At 38.2% G+C, this 21,222-nt stretch overlaps 1 protein-coding gene across 1 annotated transcript in view; it reads left to right on the top strand.

Annotated features, from left to right (window-relative positions):
- NOX3 (NADPH oxidase 3) overlaps nt 1-21,222 on the top strand; it is a 650,715-nt gene that overhangs the window by 106,709 nt on the left and 522,784 nt on the right. Inside the window, exons 8-9 of the mRNA XM_044063461.1 lie at nt 4,681-4,810; nt 12,908-13,000. Of these exons, the coding sequence (XP_043919396.1) occupies nt 4,681-4,810; nt 12,908-13,000 (223 nt within the window). The remainder of the gene's footprint in view (nt 1-4,680; nt 4,811-12,907; nt 13,001-21,222) is intronic.

The following is a 21,222-nucleotide window of genomic DNA, read 5'->3' as shown; positions in this document are numbered from 1 at the left end:
GAAGAGCAGGGAAAAAGTTCATGATGTCCAGAAGATATCTAGATGAGAAAGACAAGCTGGTATTTTCTTTTAAGTTTGAATTATAAGAATCAAAACAAGTTATATTAGCTTCTGACATGAGAGCAGAAAACTTAATAAATTTCAAAAGCAATAGACATAAAGTTATAAAGAAAAGAAAGGTAAATAAATAAGTTTTCATTGTAAAGATGTATGAAATTCATATTCAAACAAAATCTTGGTCATATTATTCAGTGCTAGGAATGTAAACAGAAAAAGGCTTCCTTGCAACTCGAACACATTCATATTTGTATAGTTACTGAGACATTATTTCATTGCTGTGAATAACTGCTATCAGGATTTAAACTTATCACACCTTCAGGCCATTGAGTAATTGTGGGGAACTATGTGTATTTCTCAGAAATTCATTCACGTCATGTCAAATTACCTACTAGCCCAACTTGGAGTTCATAGAGGTCCAAATCACCATTTTTTAAAACTATTACTTCATTGCTAATGGCAAATCTCCATCAATCCTCCAAATATGAAGGAAATTATCTTAACATTATTGTGGCGATAGATATCAAACCAAATACTTTTTTTTTAAATTGACACACTTACATCTCTAAAAATAAATATGCTCAGCATTTCCTAGACTTTCTTAATACCAATGCACTGTAGGAAATTGTAAAACTATCCAGTAGAGGCTCTGATATCCTTGGCATAGTCCTTCCCAATCTAGATCCTGTTTGTACCTCACCCTGCATCATCTCATCCCTGGTTAAATCTGACCACAAGTCAGTCATCTTCTCTGTCAGGCCTAGTGATACCACTCTACCTCCAAATGAGACAGTCTGTATGCACTTCACCAGGGCCAAACCTACCTCAGTTTGCACAAGACCTATATAAATTTCCCAACAATCCCCTGCAAATGGACTCAGCTGTGAGGGCTGCTGCATTTACTTCTCACTTTTTCTAGCATCTAAACAGCTGCATAGATATGTCAGTACTTGTCTGCCCTAAGTATAATGGTCAATTCAAGAATATAACTCCCTCGTAGAACTCCTGTAATAAAACAATGTATAACAAGAAAAGAAACATGTAGAAAAGTTGTAAGAGATCCCTATCCCTTTATTTCAGAACCACACTGAAACACACCAGCAAGGAACTTAAGAATGTTATTAGAAAATGTAAAGCAGAGTACAACCTAAAGGTCACAACAGATGCCAAAGGAAACTACAAATCTTTCTTCAGTTATGTTAGGAAATTAAGGAATAACATCCAACAGTGTGCTGAGTTCATCGATAATGACATCACATATTCTAATCCGCAACCATTTGAAATGTAAGGACTCGCTTTAGTGAGGACCATAATGCTGAGAGTATGTGGCTGGAAAAAAACAGACTTACATATACTAAGTCCAAGACAGTCATTCCCAGATTATTCCCTTTTCTCCAACGCATTGTAATCTTCCAAGTCTGGGGGTGCAGGAGAGCTTGTCCCCTGTGACAAATAAGTTTAAACAAGAAGAACGATGTTCAATATTTGCTCTTCTTCTGTATTTTCTGTGTCTTTTTCTCAGTGTGTCAGCACTCAGCGTTAAGAGTGCTGACATTTTAGTAGGGAACCTTCTAGTGCCAATGATACAGCCAATATATTAGCAGACAAACGTAGTCTTAATTTTACCCTACCTACCTACATCGTCTCCCCCAGTATTCCTAAAAATTTACATTCCCCTGAAAGCAGCTTGGAACAAGTCTTAAAATATGTGTCAAAGATTTAAAATAATACTTCATGTTACAAGGACATACCACACTGGATTCTCTTCAATGCCAAATATGCAGTATCTGAGACTCTACTTTCAAGTCTGTCCACAGAGTTTGTGCCTGATGCCTGAAGAATAGCCACTGTGACTCCCCTGCATGTGTTGCCCCTCTACAAATCCAGGCAATTACAAGCACATCAACCTCAGCAGCCTTGTAAGCAAAGCCTTGGAACATATCTCTGCAGAACTCATTTATACAGACACAGGCAACTTGACTGATCTAGATTCCAGTCATTTTGGTTTTGGGAAGGGCAGGTCCTGTTTCCTAAACCTAGTCAGGTTTTCTTGAAAATTTTACAAAGGCTGTGGACAGTACTGCTTCAATGCCTGGTGCTTATCTGCATCTGGGCAAAGTTCTTGACACTATCTTCATGCTGATATTGTTAAAAAATTAGACAAACAATGTAAACCTCCGTGTTACCTGCTGGATTCCAAACTGGCTATCGAGCAGATTTCTGGTTTTGAAAGTTGTTAGTATCCTCTCTGAATGTAAAATTGCACCACAGGGATCAATGCTGGGCCATCTCCTGTTTGGCATTTATTTTGCCAACATCCAATCCAATATCCCAGAAATTCTCTTAACCAAATTTGTTGATGATTGCAAGCTAGGAACCGTTATCCTTTCATCCACTGAAGTTACTAAACAGCTCCAACAAGGGCTGGAATATGCACATATGTAGTTTACTAAAAACGGTCTCAAGTTAAATGCAGAAAAGTACAGTATAGTAGCATTCAGAAAAAAAAAACTGTACCCACCTCATATGTTATAAATGGTACTTCTTTTATAGACAGACACAGTCATAAGAGACCTGGGTACTTACCTGGATAACATTCTTTCATTCAGTCAGCATGTTTCTACTATTTTCAGAAAACCTTCTGTATGTTCCAGTTAATTTCCAAGGGAATATCTGCAAGATCCATAGAAGGCTTTGTGCCACTGTACGCATCCCTTCTCAGACCCATCACTGAATATGTGCCTCCCTTGGTATGTATAAATTGAAGCATATCACTCAACTACAAGTACTCCAAAGATACCTTAAGAAGAAAATTAAAGCCCTTAATTACTTCAACTAGCCCAATAGATTAGTGCAATTCTCCTTAGACTCAGTAGCCTAAAGGCTGCGCCAAGGTGACTTGTGCCCCACTTTTTCAGCCATAAAAGATCCAATCCTATTTGGCTTCCTGTTTCTTTGCAAAAGCAATGTCTCTAAAAAACATCTGCACTAAGGACTTAAATCTACACCAACAAATAAACATGACTCACTTGGAGAGATAAGTTCCTAATTCAAAATATTCCCAGCCTATGGAACACTGCCTTTAAGGCTAATCTTGATAACTGAATGAATACATACAAATTTACTGCAGGATTGTCATGTACAGCCCTTCTCATTTTGGGAGGTGACCACTATTTACTGTTTGAAAAGGGAGGCACAAAGTTTTAAATGTGTAGACTTAAAGATAAATATGGCTAGCCATCTCACGGTTCTCATGGTTGTTTGCCTAGTATAGTTCCTGTATTCTTAGCAGCTATTATTTTTAAAAGTATCTTGTCAGCCAGGCATTCCATGGGATTCAAAAGTGGTACAAATAATGTAGATTTACTGCAATAACCTGTTCTGCACAGGTTTTCACATGCATTATACTTGAACAATTCAGAGACTACTGTACCAATGCAGAGGTATGAAGGCACCAACCTGAAGCACTACAGAGCTTCATAGGTGAAAACCCCACCCAAATGTATCAATCAGGGGTGTAAATAATACAGACTGTCCTTATGCTCTTCCCCAGGCATTTTCCCAGCATCAGAATAGCTATACCATGTTATTTAGTCAGCAAAATAAAAACATACACAGGTTTTTGATAGTATCCACTCATTCACTTCTTTTGAAGGAGAGGGGCTGTTCACACTGCACTAAGTAATGCAATGTGTGTGTGTGTGTGTGTGTGTGTGTGTGTGTGTGTGTGTGTGTGTGTGTGTGTGTGTGTGTGTGTCTCTGTCGGGAGTAGGGACATGATTGCTGCAGTCTGGATGTCTCTGTGTGTATATGTGAATGTCTAATTGTGTGAGTTAGTGTATGTACATAGATGTCAGTGTGTGCGTCTGAATGTTTGAGGGTGCTTGTGCAATTGCATTGCGTTGGCTGATAATGGGAGCACTAGTGTAGTTAGGTCTAACAGAGCAGTGTTCAATTCAGACACACGATAAACAGTCATTGAGAAGATGGTGCACCGTACAGCATTATCCTGCCACTGAATTACACATTATTCCTGTTACACTATTGGGCATTAAGACGTTGCCCACACAGTGCTAGTGACAATAATTGTCCTGAATCCTGGCCATTGTTTTGACTGCATTGTTTTGAAGTTGCATTTGTGAAATGTTCTACTGATATTTTAAAAATGAATGTATGATGTGTGCTACTGAAACCACTGCATAAAAAGTGAGTAAATACGGATAAAACACACTTTCATCTTCCCCTACTCCTTTTTGGTATGTATAAAACATTGAAAATCCCTTTTGTGATATCATTGTAAGAAAGCAGTCATAGAGAAAGAAGTAACAGTTGGGAAAATTGAAAAGAGTGGCATTACACTGCATACTTTGAGGTATACTTTATAATGAAATGTAATGTAAATGGTGAAGTTTAATTACTTTTCTATGGCATTAGTGTTGTGTATGATTTTGTTTTACGTGGTATGGTTTTAAGGCTGACACACTCAGTGATACACGTTTCTGTCAGTACCAGTGTCACTGCATGTTATTCTTTCTGCTTTCATTTTCATTCATCCTTATAAATGAAAACGTAAAAATGATGTAAGTAAACAAAAAATATTCTTTTTTTATCCATCTATTTCAGGAGGATTGTCCGAGGCCTAACTCCTCAAAGTCTGTTGGTACATAACATCACATACTGTAAGGACCAGTCCTCGAAATGGGGGCAGATACAAGAATGCCCTATTCCAGAATTTGCTGGCAGCGAGCCTGGGGTAAGGATGCAACTTTTATACTTAAGGGATACTTAATTAATCCACAAAATATAAGTATGTCATGAAGTGTTTGAACCTATGACGTCCATGAATGATTTATTGTCTTGTAAAGTTACTTTCCTGCATGAAGCTAGAGACATAGGATTTCCATTTTAAAATATATTTTAGGAAACTACGAGCCACTAGATATGAAATTAATATGTTCAGTGCAACACAGTCAAAAGCAAATTATAAGAGAGGTAATTTGGGTGACTGCCTGGGCCCCACAACTCCAAAGGGGCAATTGCATACACCCATGTGTCTCTGCTCGTCAGTGGCACAGGAAAATAACTTTCTTGGGTGGCGTAAGCCAGGGAACCTTGTTGGCTAGGCTTGCATAGGCCCTTGGGCCGATAGCCTAGTACCTACCTATGAACCTATGAACCATAATACTAGACAGAGTGTTTACCTAGAGTTGCAAGAGTTTTAAAATAACATACTGCATAATTAAAAAAAAGCCTATAAGGTATTTGCACCTCACTACAAGTATTTGTGTGACTCTGAGTTGTAGTATACGTGTGGAGCTATACAATTTACTATTGTGTTAGCATAATTCTTTGTTGTCCAGATTTTTGCACTGTGAATTTGACTCATACTTTTGCCCTGACCCTAGTAAAATTTTTGATTTCCTGATAAGTTTATAGGTTCAGAGGTTACTAGGGTAATGGCCCTAGGGCCTTTTCAAGCTTTCCTGTGTAAAAACTTGTGTATCCTAATTGACCATAGTTAGATGGCCATTGTTAGCAGAGTGATTCTATGATCAGCACCGACTACTCCTGTACATAAGGAACATAGGTGCCACCACAGGGTGAATTTATGGTCACCCATCCAATTGCCAGGGTTGCCCTTAAATAGGATCATTGAGGAGCTCTGCTTCACGTGAAATGGGAGCTTATTCCAGAGGAGCATCATTCTCTGGGAGATATATCTGTCTCTTCAGCATGTTCTGTTAATGTCACAGGCTAGGTTGAGATCCCTAGAGCAAGTGACTCATGTCCCATTTGATTTCCAGGTGTGCAGCATTTCCATCAGGGCAGAGTCAGAGACTGCTCTGTAGGCCAGGCACAGGTCACTGCAGAGCAGCCTGTGTGATACAGGGTACAGTGACAGGGCTTTCAGTCTACTCATGTAAGTCACATTTTGGAGGTCCCTGGATTATCTTGGTTAGAAACCTATTTGGTCTCTCCAGTTGCTGCAGGTGTCTGGTGAGATACATATAGAAGGAAGCATTGTACTTAATTAGTGGTCTGATAAGGGTCTAGTACAGTGGTGTTATAACCTCCTTATTCTTGGATGCGATGCCCTTATTTATGAGTTGTGCAATGTAGAAGGCTTTCTGTACCACTATGGAGACATGGTGATTGAAGTTTTGATTGCTATCGAGCTGTGTTCCCAAGTCTCACACCACTGGATTTGTGCTTAGCGGGGTGCTATCTATATCATAATTAGCAGGGGCTACTTATTTGCCAAAGGGGATAATGAGACAATTTTCGCATTTTAGTTTTAGTCCATGACTTTGGCACTAATCATTTGTCTGAGTCAGCCAGTTCTGTAATATGTTTACATCGTTGGGGGACTCAATGATTGCACCCAGTTTGCAGTCATCTGCAAACTTGGTAAGCATGAGGCCATTTTGCCTGGACCTCAGAGAAATAGATTCCAATAGTAGAGAGCCCAGCACAGTTCCTTGTGGTACCCCACTGGTGACTGATCTACTGGTGGAGGTGGATTCCCTACCTTTGACAGCATGTGTTCTGTTGGTGAGCCACTTGGCTACCCATCTAGTAATGTATGGGTTAATCTCTAGCTGGAAGAGTTTCTCAATGATCACCGAGTGAGGGATTGCATCAAAAGCCTTGGCTAAATCAAGATAGGCAGTATGTACTCCTTTGCCCTCATCCAGGGCAATGGTGACATTCTCAAAGAAGTCCACAAGGTTTTATAAGCAAGATCTATCCTTGACAAAAGCAGACTGGGTCAGGTCAAGAGTCTGAAGGTCACCTGTGTCCTTGTTGATAAGGTCCATGTTGATTCTTTCCATGGTGTTGCAGATAATGGTAGGTTTATGGGTCAATAGTTTCCTGGGTCAGTTGATGGACCCTGTTTGTGCAGGGCATTACTGTTGCTGTTCTCCACTTTGCCAGAACAAAGCCAGTGCTCAGGCTATGGTTAAAGAGAATGCCAAGTGGTTCCATTAGGTCATTGTTTTAGATTGTTTAGTAAGCAACCTGGAATGTTATCTGGTCCCACAGAGGCCATGTGTTTGGCCTTGGAGAGTGCTTGTATGACCTGTTCTTTGGCGATACTCAGTAGTGAACTGGTGTCAGGAATGCTTAGGGGTGTGACTGATGGGAACAGGGGAGTAAAAGTTATTGCCAAATCTGTCAGCTAGCAGGTTAGCAGTTTCATCAGGTTCAGTGTGATTGGTGCCATTCACTGTAAGGTTGGCACACAGCTGAGCATTCCCTTTTAGCTTTCGGACATAACTAAACAATGCCTTTGCCTTGTGGTTGTCTTTAGCTAAGGATGCTAATTTAGTCTCGTAACTAGCCTAGAGAATTACAGTAGGTCATTAATGCTGGATATTAAAGTTTCATGATAATTATTGTTTAGAAAATGGTTATTAATACAAAAGCTGTTGTCATGTTAACCTCGTTATTTCTGGCTTTGCTTGAGATTCTTGTGCAAACTAATTGAGAGCTATGTGGGCTTGCATAATCTCTTTGTTTTGGCAACATCCAGATGATAAGGTTGAAGTTACCTATTTTTAATTATTGTTAACTGGGGGTACAAACTAGAGTACTAGAGATTTAAATATATCAGCTGTCCTCAAGAATGTCATTGTTCTGTACATATTTTTGCCCTCTACCTCATAAAATATGTGATCTTCTGGCAAATCACTGGGAATTACAGCTGATCAGTCATGTCAACCATACCACTGCCAACCTTTTGGCTGATAGGTTCAGCTCAAATTCCTCCCCCCACATCCACCCCGATAGTCCAAAGGAAATACTACATACTGCAATCCCCCAACCATTACTAGTGAACAGGACATCAATGAACTTTCCAAGGCCAAATCCCTGCAACAATGGGCCCTCTCTGGTTCATATGAATCATTTTTCAGTTGGAGCCTACATTCAGGTTGTAGTACAAACCAGAGACAAAAAAACCAAACTAGTAATCCACAGAATTCCGACAAATAACTGTGAGCCGATGAAATTGTAAAAATGTGCTGTTTTATTCTAGTCGAATTAAGCACTTTTCATTGGCACCAGTGTGTCAACTTCTTCAGATACAAACATTTTTTTTAAAAACCATTATTTAAAACACACACCGCTTAAATCAACTTGTTCATGTCACATGGTCAGCATCAGCTGGTACTAAAGTTCTAATATCTACATGTATTTAAAGTGGTATTACATATAGAGAACAAGTTTGCATATATCCAATATTTTGCAACGTTCAACAGACCATAAAAACTGACCAAACTAACAAAACTAGTTTAGTTCACTATTTTTAAAAAGTAATGTTAGCTACTTGTAAAGAACAATCAACAGTCCAATATGACAAGTGCCTCGTCATAGTTCTGTCTGTTCTCCACCCTTATCAAACATGTCATAGAGTACACTGCTACCGTCAGTATGTACCTAACCAGGCATATGCAGCAACTAGAGTGACCTCAGAGGTTCCTTACAAAAAGAATACAAGGAATAACAAATATGCCTTATGCAGAATGCCTTAAAGCCCTTTCCTTCTACTCAGATCTCCTATAGATTGCTGAGGGGTGATCTATCCGTGGCTCAGAAGGCATCCGCATACCCCACACTTAAGAATCTTCTGCATATTCATAAGTCAAACTGTACCAGAAATACTAGGTTTAGGGACCTGAATTTTCTCTATGACTTAAACAGTACATTCTGGAGAGACAACTATGTTTCTCCAGAGATTGCCCCTCCATGTGACGCTAAGTTTGTCTATTACACAGTTCAAGCTCAACCTAGACCAGTAATGGAAATAGAAAATTTACACCAAGCCTGGTACCCATGAGGTAGCTTAGAACTGCCTGGCCCTCATTGTCCTATTTGGATGCAGGATATCTTTATTCTTTCAGGAAAACTTGGCTAGGCTTAGAAAGTTCCCAGGTCATTAGCCTAGTTGCAATCTATGAATCTATGAGAGATTAATGGTTTGGCTTAAAGTAAAGTAAACTCTGAGATTAGCATAGTACAGTTGTGTAAGTAAATTTATCATAACAGTAGATGTTCTAAAGAATCATAATTGTAGTAACCGTCCCTCCCTCCATTTTTTCTCTTAGTGTATTTTTGTTGTTGTCAGGAGGGGGTTATTTTCACCCTTTTGTATATAGTTATAATTCACTTTGTCTCCTAGCATAAATATATGGGGTTCTTGCTTCCTTAATGACAAAAAATGCTCCAAAGTGTTTTTGCACCCCACCTACCTGATATATGGAGCACCTTGATTTGGAGTGAATGAAAGGCACCAAAACCTTTGTGAAGCTGACCAGTGTAGAAGTAATACCTAAATAGCTTAGGCTACTGTGATGGTGATCATTTAGAACATTTACTGTTATGGTTAGTTTATACAACTGTACGTTTTCTATCACAACTAGTTCAGGGAGCAGCTGTTGGAACCCTGTGTGGGTCCATTTCATAAAGGGGATGCCTGGTTCAACCTAGCTGTGTTTTTGAGTGAGGGTAATGGCATCCCCAGGATCACTGAGCAGCAGTGGCATGGGTATGATAACCTGGGGTACCGAAACCGTGAAAATCTGATGCAGTGTGAAGCAGGGGGTAGACAGGAATACCTTGAATGGTTTGGTGAACATGTGGTTGTAACTAAGGAAATGAGTCTTCTGAGTTGGGACACAGGATGTGAATTGTTCACACATTGTAAGACCTCACTAAGTTTAATGCTGTTGGCTGTCATAAAAAAATACTAGAAAATGGAAATCAAAATCTAAACCAACTGTAGCTGAAGTTCTGAATACTAAAAAGGAGGTAAAAGAATAGGAGTTGAGATCTTCAGAAAAGGGAAGGGGTGAATTACATAGAAATAAATGGAATTTATAGAAATAATACATGCAGAATAATGTTCAGGAGGAGGGGGGAAATTTAAAGGAAGTCAGGAATTGAGCAATATATGTAATGTTGAAGTGAATGAAAATTGTTAAAAAGAAAAATATTAATTGTGTGAAAATAACAAAGGAGATATTATTTATTTATTTATTTATTTATTTATTTATTTATTTTACATTTGTTTAGCAGGAAAGTCTGACTGGACACATGTCCTTTTTCAGCAGAGGCACGGGGAGAAAAGCTCCACATAAAAAAGTACAGTGTTAACAATACAAGAATGTAGTTCAGAGCACAGAGTGATGCAAGAAGTAGAGAACACTGTTACACAATCAGTTGCCTAACTTTTAGTTAACAATCAATAGCCTATCTTGTAGCTAATTCACATGTTAATTATACAAATATAGTGAAATAAAGTACAGCTAACACATAATGAGAACTTATACTTTATCTATGGGAGAGGAGAGATAGAGACAAAGAGTAGAGACATGAGAGATATTTGCAACCTTGTACAAGACATAGTTATTTGAGGATTAACTGTTCTTGTCTGGTATTATAGTAGCATTAATGTTAGTATCAAGGTAAGGGAGGTATTACTATTGGCCGAGAGGGATGGTTAGTCAGAAGTAGTTTGCTAGATAAATGACTTTTTAGTGTTTTTGTAAATTATGATAGGGTTAGAGTAGATATAATGTCATGTGGTAGTTTATTCCAGATTTTGCCAATATCATTTGAGAAAAGGGACTCTCCAGCTAGGTTACTAGCAGTATTGATTTTAATGAGGGGTTTATTGGTGGAGCATAGAGTTCTAACAGAGGAATATGGTTGTAAGTAATGTTTGTAGGGACGGTGTTTTTTCAGGTTGGTAAAATATTTTATGGGCTGTTGTTAACTGGTTACGGAGAAGGAGTTGGGGGAATTCAAGCTAGTTCAGTTCTTTGAGTGCTATGCAGTGGTGGGATCTAGATGGTGAGTTAGTAGCATATCTGGCAACCTTGTTGTAACAGGATTCCAATTTTGCTAACTCAGTTTTTCTTAGATTTCTGTATATGGGAAATGCGTAGAGCAGAGTAGAGCTCAGGTGAGATTGGGCAATAGAGGTTTTAGTGTTTTTTGTGAAGCAGTGTTTGTTCCTATATAGCATTCCAAGTTTTTTGTGTACTTTTTTTTACTGTTTCAGAAATGTGGTTGTCAAATCTCATGTTGGAATCGATTTCGACTCCTAGTAATTTGGTATGCATTGATGGGGTGATGATAGTGTTATTTAATGACACAATGTTAAATGTGGTAGTGGATACTATTGATTTTGTGGGAAGGAAAATCATGACTTTTATTTTTTTGGGATTTAGGATTAATTGGGAGTTTGTTAAACATGTCTGTATTGATAGGAAGGTTTTCTGAGTTAGTGTTTGGAGTTCATGCATGTTAGCAGCAGCACATATCACTGTCGAATTGTCTGCATATTGTACGAGTGAGGCCTGTAGGGTAGAGGTACACAGATTGTTTGTAAACAATGAGAAGAGTAGAGGGCCTAAGATTGAGCCTTGAGGGACTCCTTGGGTCACTGGGAGAAGGGGTGATAAGACTGTTGCCAACGTACCTGCTTGCTGATGCTCAGATAAGTAATCTTGTAACCAGGCAAGGGTAGCTTGACATAAGTTTAGTTCGGTGAGTACATTTAGAAGTCTGTTATGTGAGACCACATCAAAGGCTTTTGATAGGTCTAGGAAGATAGAAGATACATAGTTACCGTTATCTCTCTGAAGGTTAACAGTATTAGTGAATGTCATAAGTGCTGTGGTAGTACTGTGATATGGACGGAAGCCATGCTGAGTATTGGTTAGTAGTTTGTTAGTATGCAGGTAGTCTGTAATTTGTTTGTGAATGATTCTCTCTAGTATCTTACTGGTGATAAAACTGTGATAAGGCGGTAGTTAGCCAGATCTGTTGATGAGCCTCCCTTATGAAGTGGTATAATGTGAGAGGTTTTCCAGATGGTTGGGACTTTATGTTCTGCTATGGATCTATTGATTAAAATGTATACTGGGCAGGCGATACCTTTGGCAGCTAATTTTAGGAAATCATCAGGTAGTTTGTCTGCAGCTGGTGAGGTGCGTTTTAGTTTCTTGAGCAGTCATTTGATTGTATCAGTAGAAATAGGTTGCAGGGAGGAGGTTATCTTGTTTTGGGGTGGCATAGAAATGGCTGTGATTGGAGAGGGGGTTAGATTATTGGACAAGGCTAACATAATCTCAGTAAAGTATGTACTGAATTGGGTAGTGATATTGTCAACATTATTACTGGTAGTGAGGGGGGGGGGGGGGGTTGCTGACTTTGCCTGGCATGAATATGTTATTTATTGGTGACCAGAATTTTTGTGGGTTATTGTGATGGCTAGTTTGGATTTCAGAGTAATAATTTGTTTTGTCTTGCTTAATTTGCCTTTTGCCTGTATTTCTAAGTTCTGGGTAGGTTTGAAGTACAGATTGGGTTTAAGTTTTGTGCCAGTTTTTCCAGGCCCTGTCTCTTGTTTTTAGGAGAGCTCTAGTATCTTTGTTTAACCATGGGGAATAGTTGGATTTAACTGGTATAGTCCTAGTAGGGGCTTGTTTTCTTTGTAGTTATTGTATATATCTACCCATGTCACTTTTTAAAATGTCATGTTAAATAACATTTTTAATATATAAATATATTTTTTTGTTTTTTGAGAATAAGTAAGATACTGAAGCACCATGACACAGGGGATACATATGTTTCTCACAGTGGATTATGACCGACCTATATATCGTTAACTTATATTTCTGCTAACAGGAGACACACCTTAAATGAGTGCATTAGTAAATTATTTACAAAAAAAGAAGAATATAAACTTTTCTCCGTTACAGTGCTTTGCTATAATTCACTAAAACTTTTTCAGCTTCCCATGCTTTCTTTTTCAAAAAAAAAAACTTCTACTCTTTTGCAGACATGGAAGTGGGTTCTGAGCCCATTGTTGCTGTACATTTGTGAAAGGATTATTAGATGTTACCGATCACAACAGGCAGTCAGCATAACAAAGGTAACTTTATATAATATCCTTTGCACACAAAGATAAGTATTAATTAAATAAATGAACTGCTCATTAGACAAAGCTATATCTGGGACACTTTCAACCTCTAGGTCACATTGCAGTTTTAAGTTGTTTATACTTAATATGCTCATTTAAACTGTGCTTTGCAATACTAACTGATTTACTTTATGTACCTCAGCCAGTATTTATATCTTGTACTCGCTCAGAAAAGGTCTATCAGTTGCTGCTATGAGATTCAGCCTAAGAAGTTAGGTTTCAGTATATTTTAACACACTTACTCTAAGATGTTATACCGCGATTCACTGTTCCCTTAGTTTAACCTATATATATATATGTATATACATCTAGCTAGGTAGCTATACATATCTATATTTATACACACACACACACACACACACACACACACACACACACACACACACACACACACACACACACATATGCATACATTTTATTTTTATTCTTCAGTTCTTTTGCCGCACTATTTCACTTTCTTAACTTAGACATGATCTGCAGTCATGTTATCTTATTTTAGCTCTGTTTGTATTATTTATTGTTTTAAGATTATAAAGTGTTTCCCCTTATTTCTATTAATTAAACCAGTAAAATTCCATATCCTTTGGTAAATGATGCTTTGTATGGTATTTCATAAAGTGCTGACCTATTTTTTGTTAAAGATAGCAGTTTTGATAAGTGACTTTTAATTAACTCTCGATGAGGAGTGCCTGTCATTAATTATGTTCATAACATAAGCCATGAGTATTCATGTTTGACTCCCTGACATGTTGACAGTCTTGGTGCAGGTTCTATTAATAGCAAAACCAGTTTGTCGTATTCTTCTGAGGGCATGATTGCAAAACGGAAAGCTGCTACAGTCAGTTAAATTTTGTTTATTAAATGAAGGTGATGACAAGAGATAATCAAAGCATTTTCTAGTCTTTAATTAGAAGGATTTCATGCTATTGTTATCAAGCATAACAACTTCCAAAAGTCTTGTAACATTACTGTAGAAGAAAAATGAAAATAAAAGGCTGAAATAAGTCATCAGAGGAAATACATCTACAGGAGTTCTTATTTGACAAGGCAGTCTCAGTAGTAAAGCCTTATATATAAGGGTCATGTAATTTAATGTAAGATGGGATTACAGAGGTGGCAGGTGAATGATGCAATCAGGATGTTACAGTAACCACAACTTGATGTTATATGTGCTTCATTCGTATGATGATGGTCATCTTTGTTTATTCTGTACACTCGCTTTACAAGTCCGTAGGCATAGCAGCCTGCATCACTGTGCTTGGACTTCCTGTAAATCCATAAACTACATAGGATCACTTCCATTCCTAACCGCTGAATGTATAATTTATGAAATAGCTGCATTGCCTGTATTGATTACCACTGCCTCTGTTTTTACTCTTCCTGCATGTTTAACAGTTGCACCAGATGCTAAGGGTTCTGGTAGCTCAGTCTGTATGCGTGGATAAAGTACAGAGCTGTTCCTGTATCACAACTGTTGCCTTTGCTTCTATGATTTTCTATGACTAAATGTGTAAAGTGACGGAAGCTATGCTAACAGTTCTCCTAGTCCACCTTGCTTTGTAAGGGGGATGGTATCTACTCAATGTTTTCTGTAAGCTGCTTGTAATTACGGTTATATGTTTTGTTCTTAGTTCGTGTCTTGCATCTCATCTGTAAGTGGGGATGAACTGGTACGATTAGCCCAGTAAATAAAAATGTAAGTAATGCGAAGTAGAGCAAAAGACTTCCTTTTAGCTCTTTGCCCCCGCTGACTGTCAGTCATCAGCCCCCTCCCAACAATACAGCCATTCATTCCCCATACCAGGGCAACAGGTGATGTATCAGAAGTGGTGCAAGGATTTTTATTCTTGCTTTTCTCCCTGGCCTTACCAACATGAGCCTATTGAAGCATCAGGAAGGCCCATATAAAAGGATTTCAGAGCAAGATGTCCCCTTATTTCCACAAGGGATATTTCTTCGAAGCAGCTCTGCCTCTCCCCTCAAGGCAATGATCTCCCTGGTCTCCAGCAGGAAGACAATGCTGACCGGTGTGCTCCTGAGTAGCACAATCCCCTCCCTCCCCCTGGGAGAGGCAAGCAGGCCACAACCTTTTACTTCTCTTCCTCACTGGCTGGGCCCTTCAGTGTCAGGGACACTGGTCAAAGTCTGGTCACCTGGGTCACAGCCAGGGCTGTATCCATCTACAGCACAGACTTAGGCTAACAAAAGATATTTAAGCAATAACCAATGATGTGGTGTGGTATATTGAAGATTTACCCATGGTTGGTGTGGTTTAAAGCTAACCGTGGGTAAAGTTCAATATACCACAACCACGGAGTCAGTTATTGCTATTATACAATGACATTATTTAAGAAAAAAATACTTACTTTTCTTAAATAATGTCTTTGTATAACGGCACATTACTGTTCTTCCGCCGGTGGTGGTATACTGCTTCCTTGTGTTGATGTACTGCGTATCCGTATGGGACTTGCGTTCTTACACATACCCAGTACATCAATGCTTTGAAACAGAAGCAATGGAGGAAAGAAAGTCTCCGTTGCTCCGCTTTTTCATTTTTTTTTTGTTATTAAAAAAAAAAAAAAAAAAAAGGGTTTTGGACACTTTATACCAAAGGAAAAAAGTCCGGACGACTGGACCTTTTTCCATTGATATATTGTGGGATTTACAATGGGTACACTGGCCAATCAGCGTGCATGTTTTGGAATATTAATTGGGAGTCATTGTATAATTTCGTTTCTTGCACTGTTCCCAGTATTATTTAATTAACTTTTACTTTTTGTGTAATTAGTGGTCTTTGGTTATATTTTGTGAGATTTATTTATTTTTTTGTTTTACTTTGTTTACCAGGAAAGTCCAACTGGGTAATATCAATTTTTAACAAAGGGCCGGGGATAAAAGCGCTATTTGTTCACATTTCATTATACTTAGTTCCAGTTAAACACAGACTAGATACATTTGTATTTACATTTATACACTAGATACATTTGTATTTACATTTATACACATTCAGTGCACTGAAGAATTTGTTATGCTAGAAAGCTTTGCCCATTAAATCTTTTTTACATTTGAAGTGGCAGTTGTACCCCCTTTTTGTTTGTTTGTATTCTTCGATTCCATTTATCAGGGTCTATTTAGCTGTTTTAACCATTTGCTGTATAGTCATCATTTCTTCAGACCCAAGTGTTTTATGTTTCCTGCCACTGGGGTATTGGTACTGTTTCAGGGGTATGTCGACATTTGGTGCTACCTTGAACTTGATCATGCTCACTCTGTAGACTCAGGCTCTCACGTTTCACCTCTAGAAGCTGTTGCAGGACAACTGCAAGTAAACGTTAAAATGGTAGAAAATACAGTAACACACATACAGACACAGATACACACACACACACACACACACACACACACACACACACACACACACACACACACACACACACACACACACACACACACTGAAGTCTTAAGTATTGATTGAGAGTTACTCAGTAGGAAAAACAACCATTGCTGAAAACAGTTTTTAATGCCTGAATAAACAGGCCCTGCTTCATTGATTAGCAAACAGCAAATAATACTGTCTTATTTGTTGTTTTCTGATCAATGATAAGTAAGCAGAATCCCAAACAGTCGTATAAGACTATTCGCGAGTGATGGACAGCTTAGTCAGGATCAGTCTCAGCATGTTCTTTGAGTCCTGCTCTGCTTCTATACTGGGCAGTCACTTTGCAGATGTTAGTGAATGTGTTGTCTCATTCAGCATCAGGAATGTCCTAGGCACGTTATTCTTAAACATACGGCAGAAGTGACAGTAGCCCTAGCAGAATGTGACCTAATGGTACACACCAAACATGTGATGTGCTGTATTTGTCATAACAATGGGAATGTAGTGGATAGTCCATTTTAATAAAGTCTGTTTGGTTAGAAATGGGCCTCATTGCCTGTTCATGGAAAGAAACTGTTGATCAGATTTCCAGTATCTTAAGATGATTATATAATAACTATGTTAGTTGCACACATCTAGCATATATAACAAATTAACCCTTAGTGTTCCTGCTGTGGGAAGAAAACTGGCAACTACATGGAATGCTTTAAAGAAACAGATGAAGTGGTTTAAGTTATGAAAGCTGGAATAGATGATTAAGCAGTAATCCATGGCTGTGTGTAGGTATATCAGGGTTTACCCACAGTCAGTGTGCTTTGATCACAAAGGCAAAGCCCAAGTGATTAAACAAAGCCAACCATAGGTAAATCCTGATATACGCAAACAGTTGTGGAATATTGCTTTTATACAGTGACATTACTTAAGAAAGAAAATGCTTACCTTTCTTAAATAATATATTTGTATGAGGGCACTTCTGTCTTCTTTTGCATTGTCCTGCACATGCGTGTGGGATTTCCCACACATGCACAGTACATCAGTGCAGAAGTAACAGAGAAAAAGAATCTATGTTGGTGTTTTACATATTTAGGAGGGACAGTACAAACATATAAGGAAAATCAAGAAGGTTTCTGTTTGTTTAGTTTTGCAGAACGTACCTGATTTTTCTTATATTTACTCTGTCCCTCAGCATATGTCAATAGAAAGTCTGCTCAGTGGTACTTCAGTGGCCAGACTTTTTTTGATTGGTATATGCTCAATTTACAACAAGCATGCTGGTTGGGCTGTCCAATCAGCATGCATGTTTATGAATAGAAATGAGCCCTTACTGCATAATCATTATTAGATCACTGTTACAGAGTGTGTGTGTGTGTGTGTGTGTGTGTGTGTGTGTGTGTGTGTGTGTGTGTGTATATATATATATATATATATATATATATATATATATATATATATATATATATACAGGATATACTACTGAGGACTGGGCCAGCTATCCAGTTTCCAAAGCTTTACATGCCCTAGCAATGTACAGCAGTATAAAAAAGTTCAATACTTTCTTGCCGCATTTTTTCTGGCTGGGTATGTAAGTTCTCCATTGGGAGTTCTTTTCTACAACTTTTTGTTTTTTAAGAAAAGTGTCAATTTTTATATATTGTTTAGTGATTATTATTATTACTATTATTACTACTGTTTGTAGTAGGTATTATACAGATGGCTTACTTATTTTCTTATTTGATGTGCTTAGGAGTCCCTGTGGGAAATTCCTTCTTAAATTGCTATTTCTGTGATGAAAAGTTTTATTTTTCAGTCAGAAAAGAATAGCTAAGGGCTAGATCAACTGGGTTTGGTGGTTGTCATTTAAGATTTTTAAATTTTACCTCAAAACTTTATTTATTAATGATTATTGCACCTAACTATTTGCCAAATGCCATTTCCAGTAAAAAGCTGGTCTTGGCTTTCCACATAGAAAGGCACAGAAGGCACCCCAGCCAATAATCAGACCAGAGAGCCTCTTACTGTGAGGCAACAATGGTAACCGCTATACCACTGTGCCACCCAAACTCGCTGCTAGATATCATTTTTGTTAGGAAAAAGTTTTCTCTTCTGTCAGATCTTGTGGCTGGGTCTAAAAGTACTGATTTTGAGGGTTGTCATTAAATGTTTTTACCTCAATTATTTATTCTGATTGTTACAACTAACCACTTGTCAAATGCCAGTAATGGTAAAAAGCCAATCTTGGATTTCTATAGGGAAATTCACCTAAAAGTAAAGTTTTTGTGAGGAAAAAGAATAATTTTCTGTCAAAATTGATTTCTAAGGGCTAGGGCTAGTGTGTTCTGTGGTTGTCACTTGAAATTTTACCTCAAACTTCAGATTTCTGTCACGGGGTAAATCTGACTCATCAAAACTCTGATAATTACTTTTCAGACTCTTTTAGCAGCAAGGACATACACTAGAGTCCCAGTTGCTTGGTTATTCCTTCTATGAGCCACAAGAAGTGAAAAACTAATTAAGAGACTTATTGTTATCCATCTGCTTCTTCTTTGCCTCATCTGTGAGTGAGTGACTCTGCTGTGGCCATTCTGAGCTTCTCAGATCTCCTCATAATCTCTAATTGGCCTCTCTGGTGTGCTCCTTGGAAAGCTACTAAGGACTGGGACAGTTACATCCTCTGTGGCTATTCTGTTCTGTTGCCCTGTTTGAGATAAGGTGAAAACATATCTGTCAGTATTGGGGAAAGAACAGACAATATTCCTTTGCCTTTCCACCCACAGGAATATCATTCCCTGGGAAGAGATTGTCCTTTTCGCTGGTCTTTTTCTGGGAAGTTTCCTAGGAAAAGGAAGTAAAAAGCTAAACTTCTTTCTCCTCCAGAATTGGATAAGGAGGAATGGCTGGGCTTGGTTAATAAATTATTTCAAACCTCCTCAGTTTTAAATGCAGAGGTTTTCCTTCTTTTAAAGGGAAAAAGTTTTCCTCTTTTTCAGATTCTCTCATCTGTCTATGGGTCAGGAATTGGACTTTGACTATGTTTCTCAGTGTGTGGAATCTGAATCCATGGGAGAGTTTTTCCTTTCAGTTACAGTTGCCAGAATAAAGTTGTTGTTTAAGTGATAGCAATAAGAAAATATTAAATCCCAGCAAAGATATTATGACTCGTTAAAATGGGATTTTCCTCAACCTATAGTTGCTCTTTTGGTTTTACTAGCTTTAGTGGATGCCTTCCTTTTCAGCCAAGAACTTCAGTTTGAAAAAAAAATTGTAGTAGATAATGTTTTGCCCTACTGCTAAGATAACAAGTTGCAGAATATCTAATCGCACAAGCAGTTAAGTAACTGTTGTTTTTATACTCAGTGATATAAATAAGTTCTGCTGCCTCATGATAATACAGGACAAGGGGGATTCATATAGTGCTTCTGCATTTGTTTGGAGTTCCAAAAGGTAATTGTATAGTACTAGTTATTTAAAAAATATATGTTTGCTGCAAATGTGAGTTTTTATGTCTAACAATGCACATGCTCAGTGTTTCATGGAAAAAAAGTACCAAAAAAAGCATTTGCACTTGATTTTTATCTGTATGGCCTGCAAAGCTTTGTGGGTGACAACAGTAGTCACAAATTGTAGCAAGATGTGCTTTGAAAGAAAATGTCCTTAAATAGATTATTAATTTGTAGTAATAGCTTTCAAAATGTGGAGAAGAGAATGAAACATGATTAACTTAGCCAGATAAGACATTGCATCAGCTTTGTTAAAATTAGATTTTTGAAATCAAGCAAAAACTATCAAGGCATGAAGACTGAGGGTCCCATAGACTGAGAGTCCCATGGTATAGAAAAATGAGTAGCTGTTTTTGCTCTGTCAGTAGTGTTTGTAGTGAGGAAGTATAAAGTAGTGTAAGAACATCAGCTATAGCAACAGTGTGAACCATGGTTGTCTTTGGCATTTTGGAGCTATAATAATTAAGTCTGTTAACTTACCCTTAATCTGTCCTTCCTGAAAGAGAAGGAATTGGGGAAGGCAAAAAAAGTCCTAGTCTAATGTAAGGAGAATATGCCTAGCATTCATACTCAAGGTTGAGGGTAGAAGGGACAAAATTTTAGAATCTGGACATTGTCTTCTGAAGCAAACTGATCCATTTGAACTTTTCACCACAGAAAAGTTACATGAGGAAATATTTTCCAAGATTCATAGACAAATAGTGTACTACACCATGCATGCATGCTCCAATCACTTTGAGTGACTATGCAGATGTCACCTGCCCTCCTGGGATGGCACTATCCATCATCCCTGCCAACACCTCAAATGCCTGAGCTGATAATCAAACTCAGGTCACCTGGGCTGTAGCAAGGGCTTTATCCCTCCATGCCATGGCTGAGGTACTTATTTTCATCAGTAGCAGCCTTTTGTGTCCCAGCCTCTACAGGTGTTACTGTATCTGCCCTGTGAGTACACAACAAAGACACACAGTAGTGAGCATGGTTACATGTGCCAAATCATGCCCCTGTGACAGCATGCACACTGAAGGTGTCCTTTCTCTGCCACCATTCTGACATGGCTGTACTTAAAGCAATAGATAATCAATAATTGTTTTGGTCAGCCTACAGTGTCAAAGAGAAATGCAGCCACACAGCAGTCTGGTGTAAATGGCTCTAATGGTTTACCATCGGAATGTAACTACTGTGATGATAGAAGGCAGTGTGTATCAGAATTGATTTGAACATATGCTGTATTCCTAAAGTATTATATGTATAGTGTTGATTGTTAAATGTATCATATGCTAGTGTTTAATGTATGG

Source organism: Protopterus annectens, chromosome 1.part0 (assembly GCF_019279795.1).
Source record: "Protopterus annectens isolate FY-2018-M chromosome 1.part0, PAN1.0, whole genome shotgun sequence".
NCBI lineage: Eukaryota > Metazoa > Chordata > Ceratodontiformes > Protopteridae > Protopterus > Protopterus annectens.
Note: the sequence above shows the minus strand (reverse complement) of the source record. Positions and strands in the feature narration are given on the sequence as shown.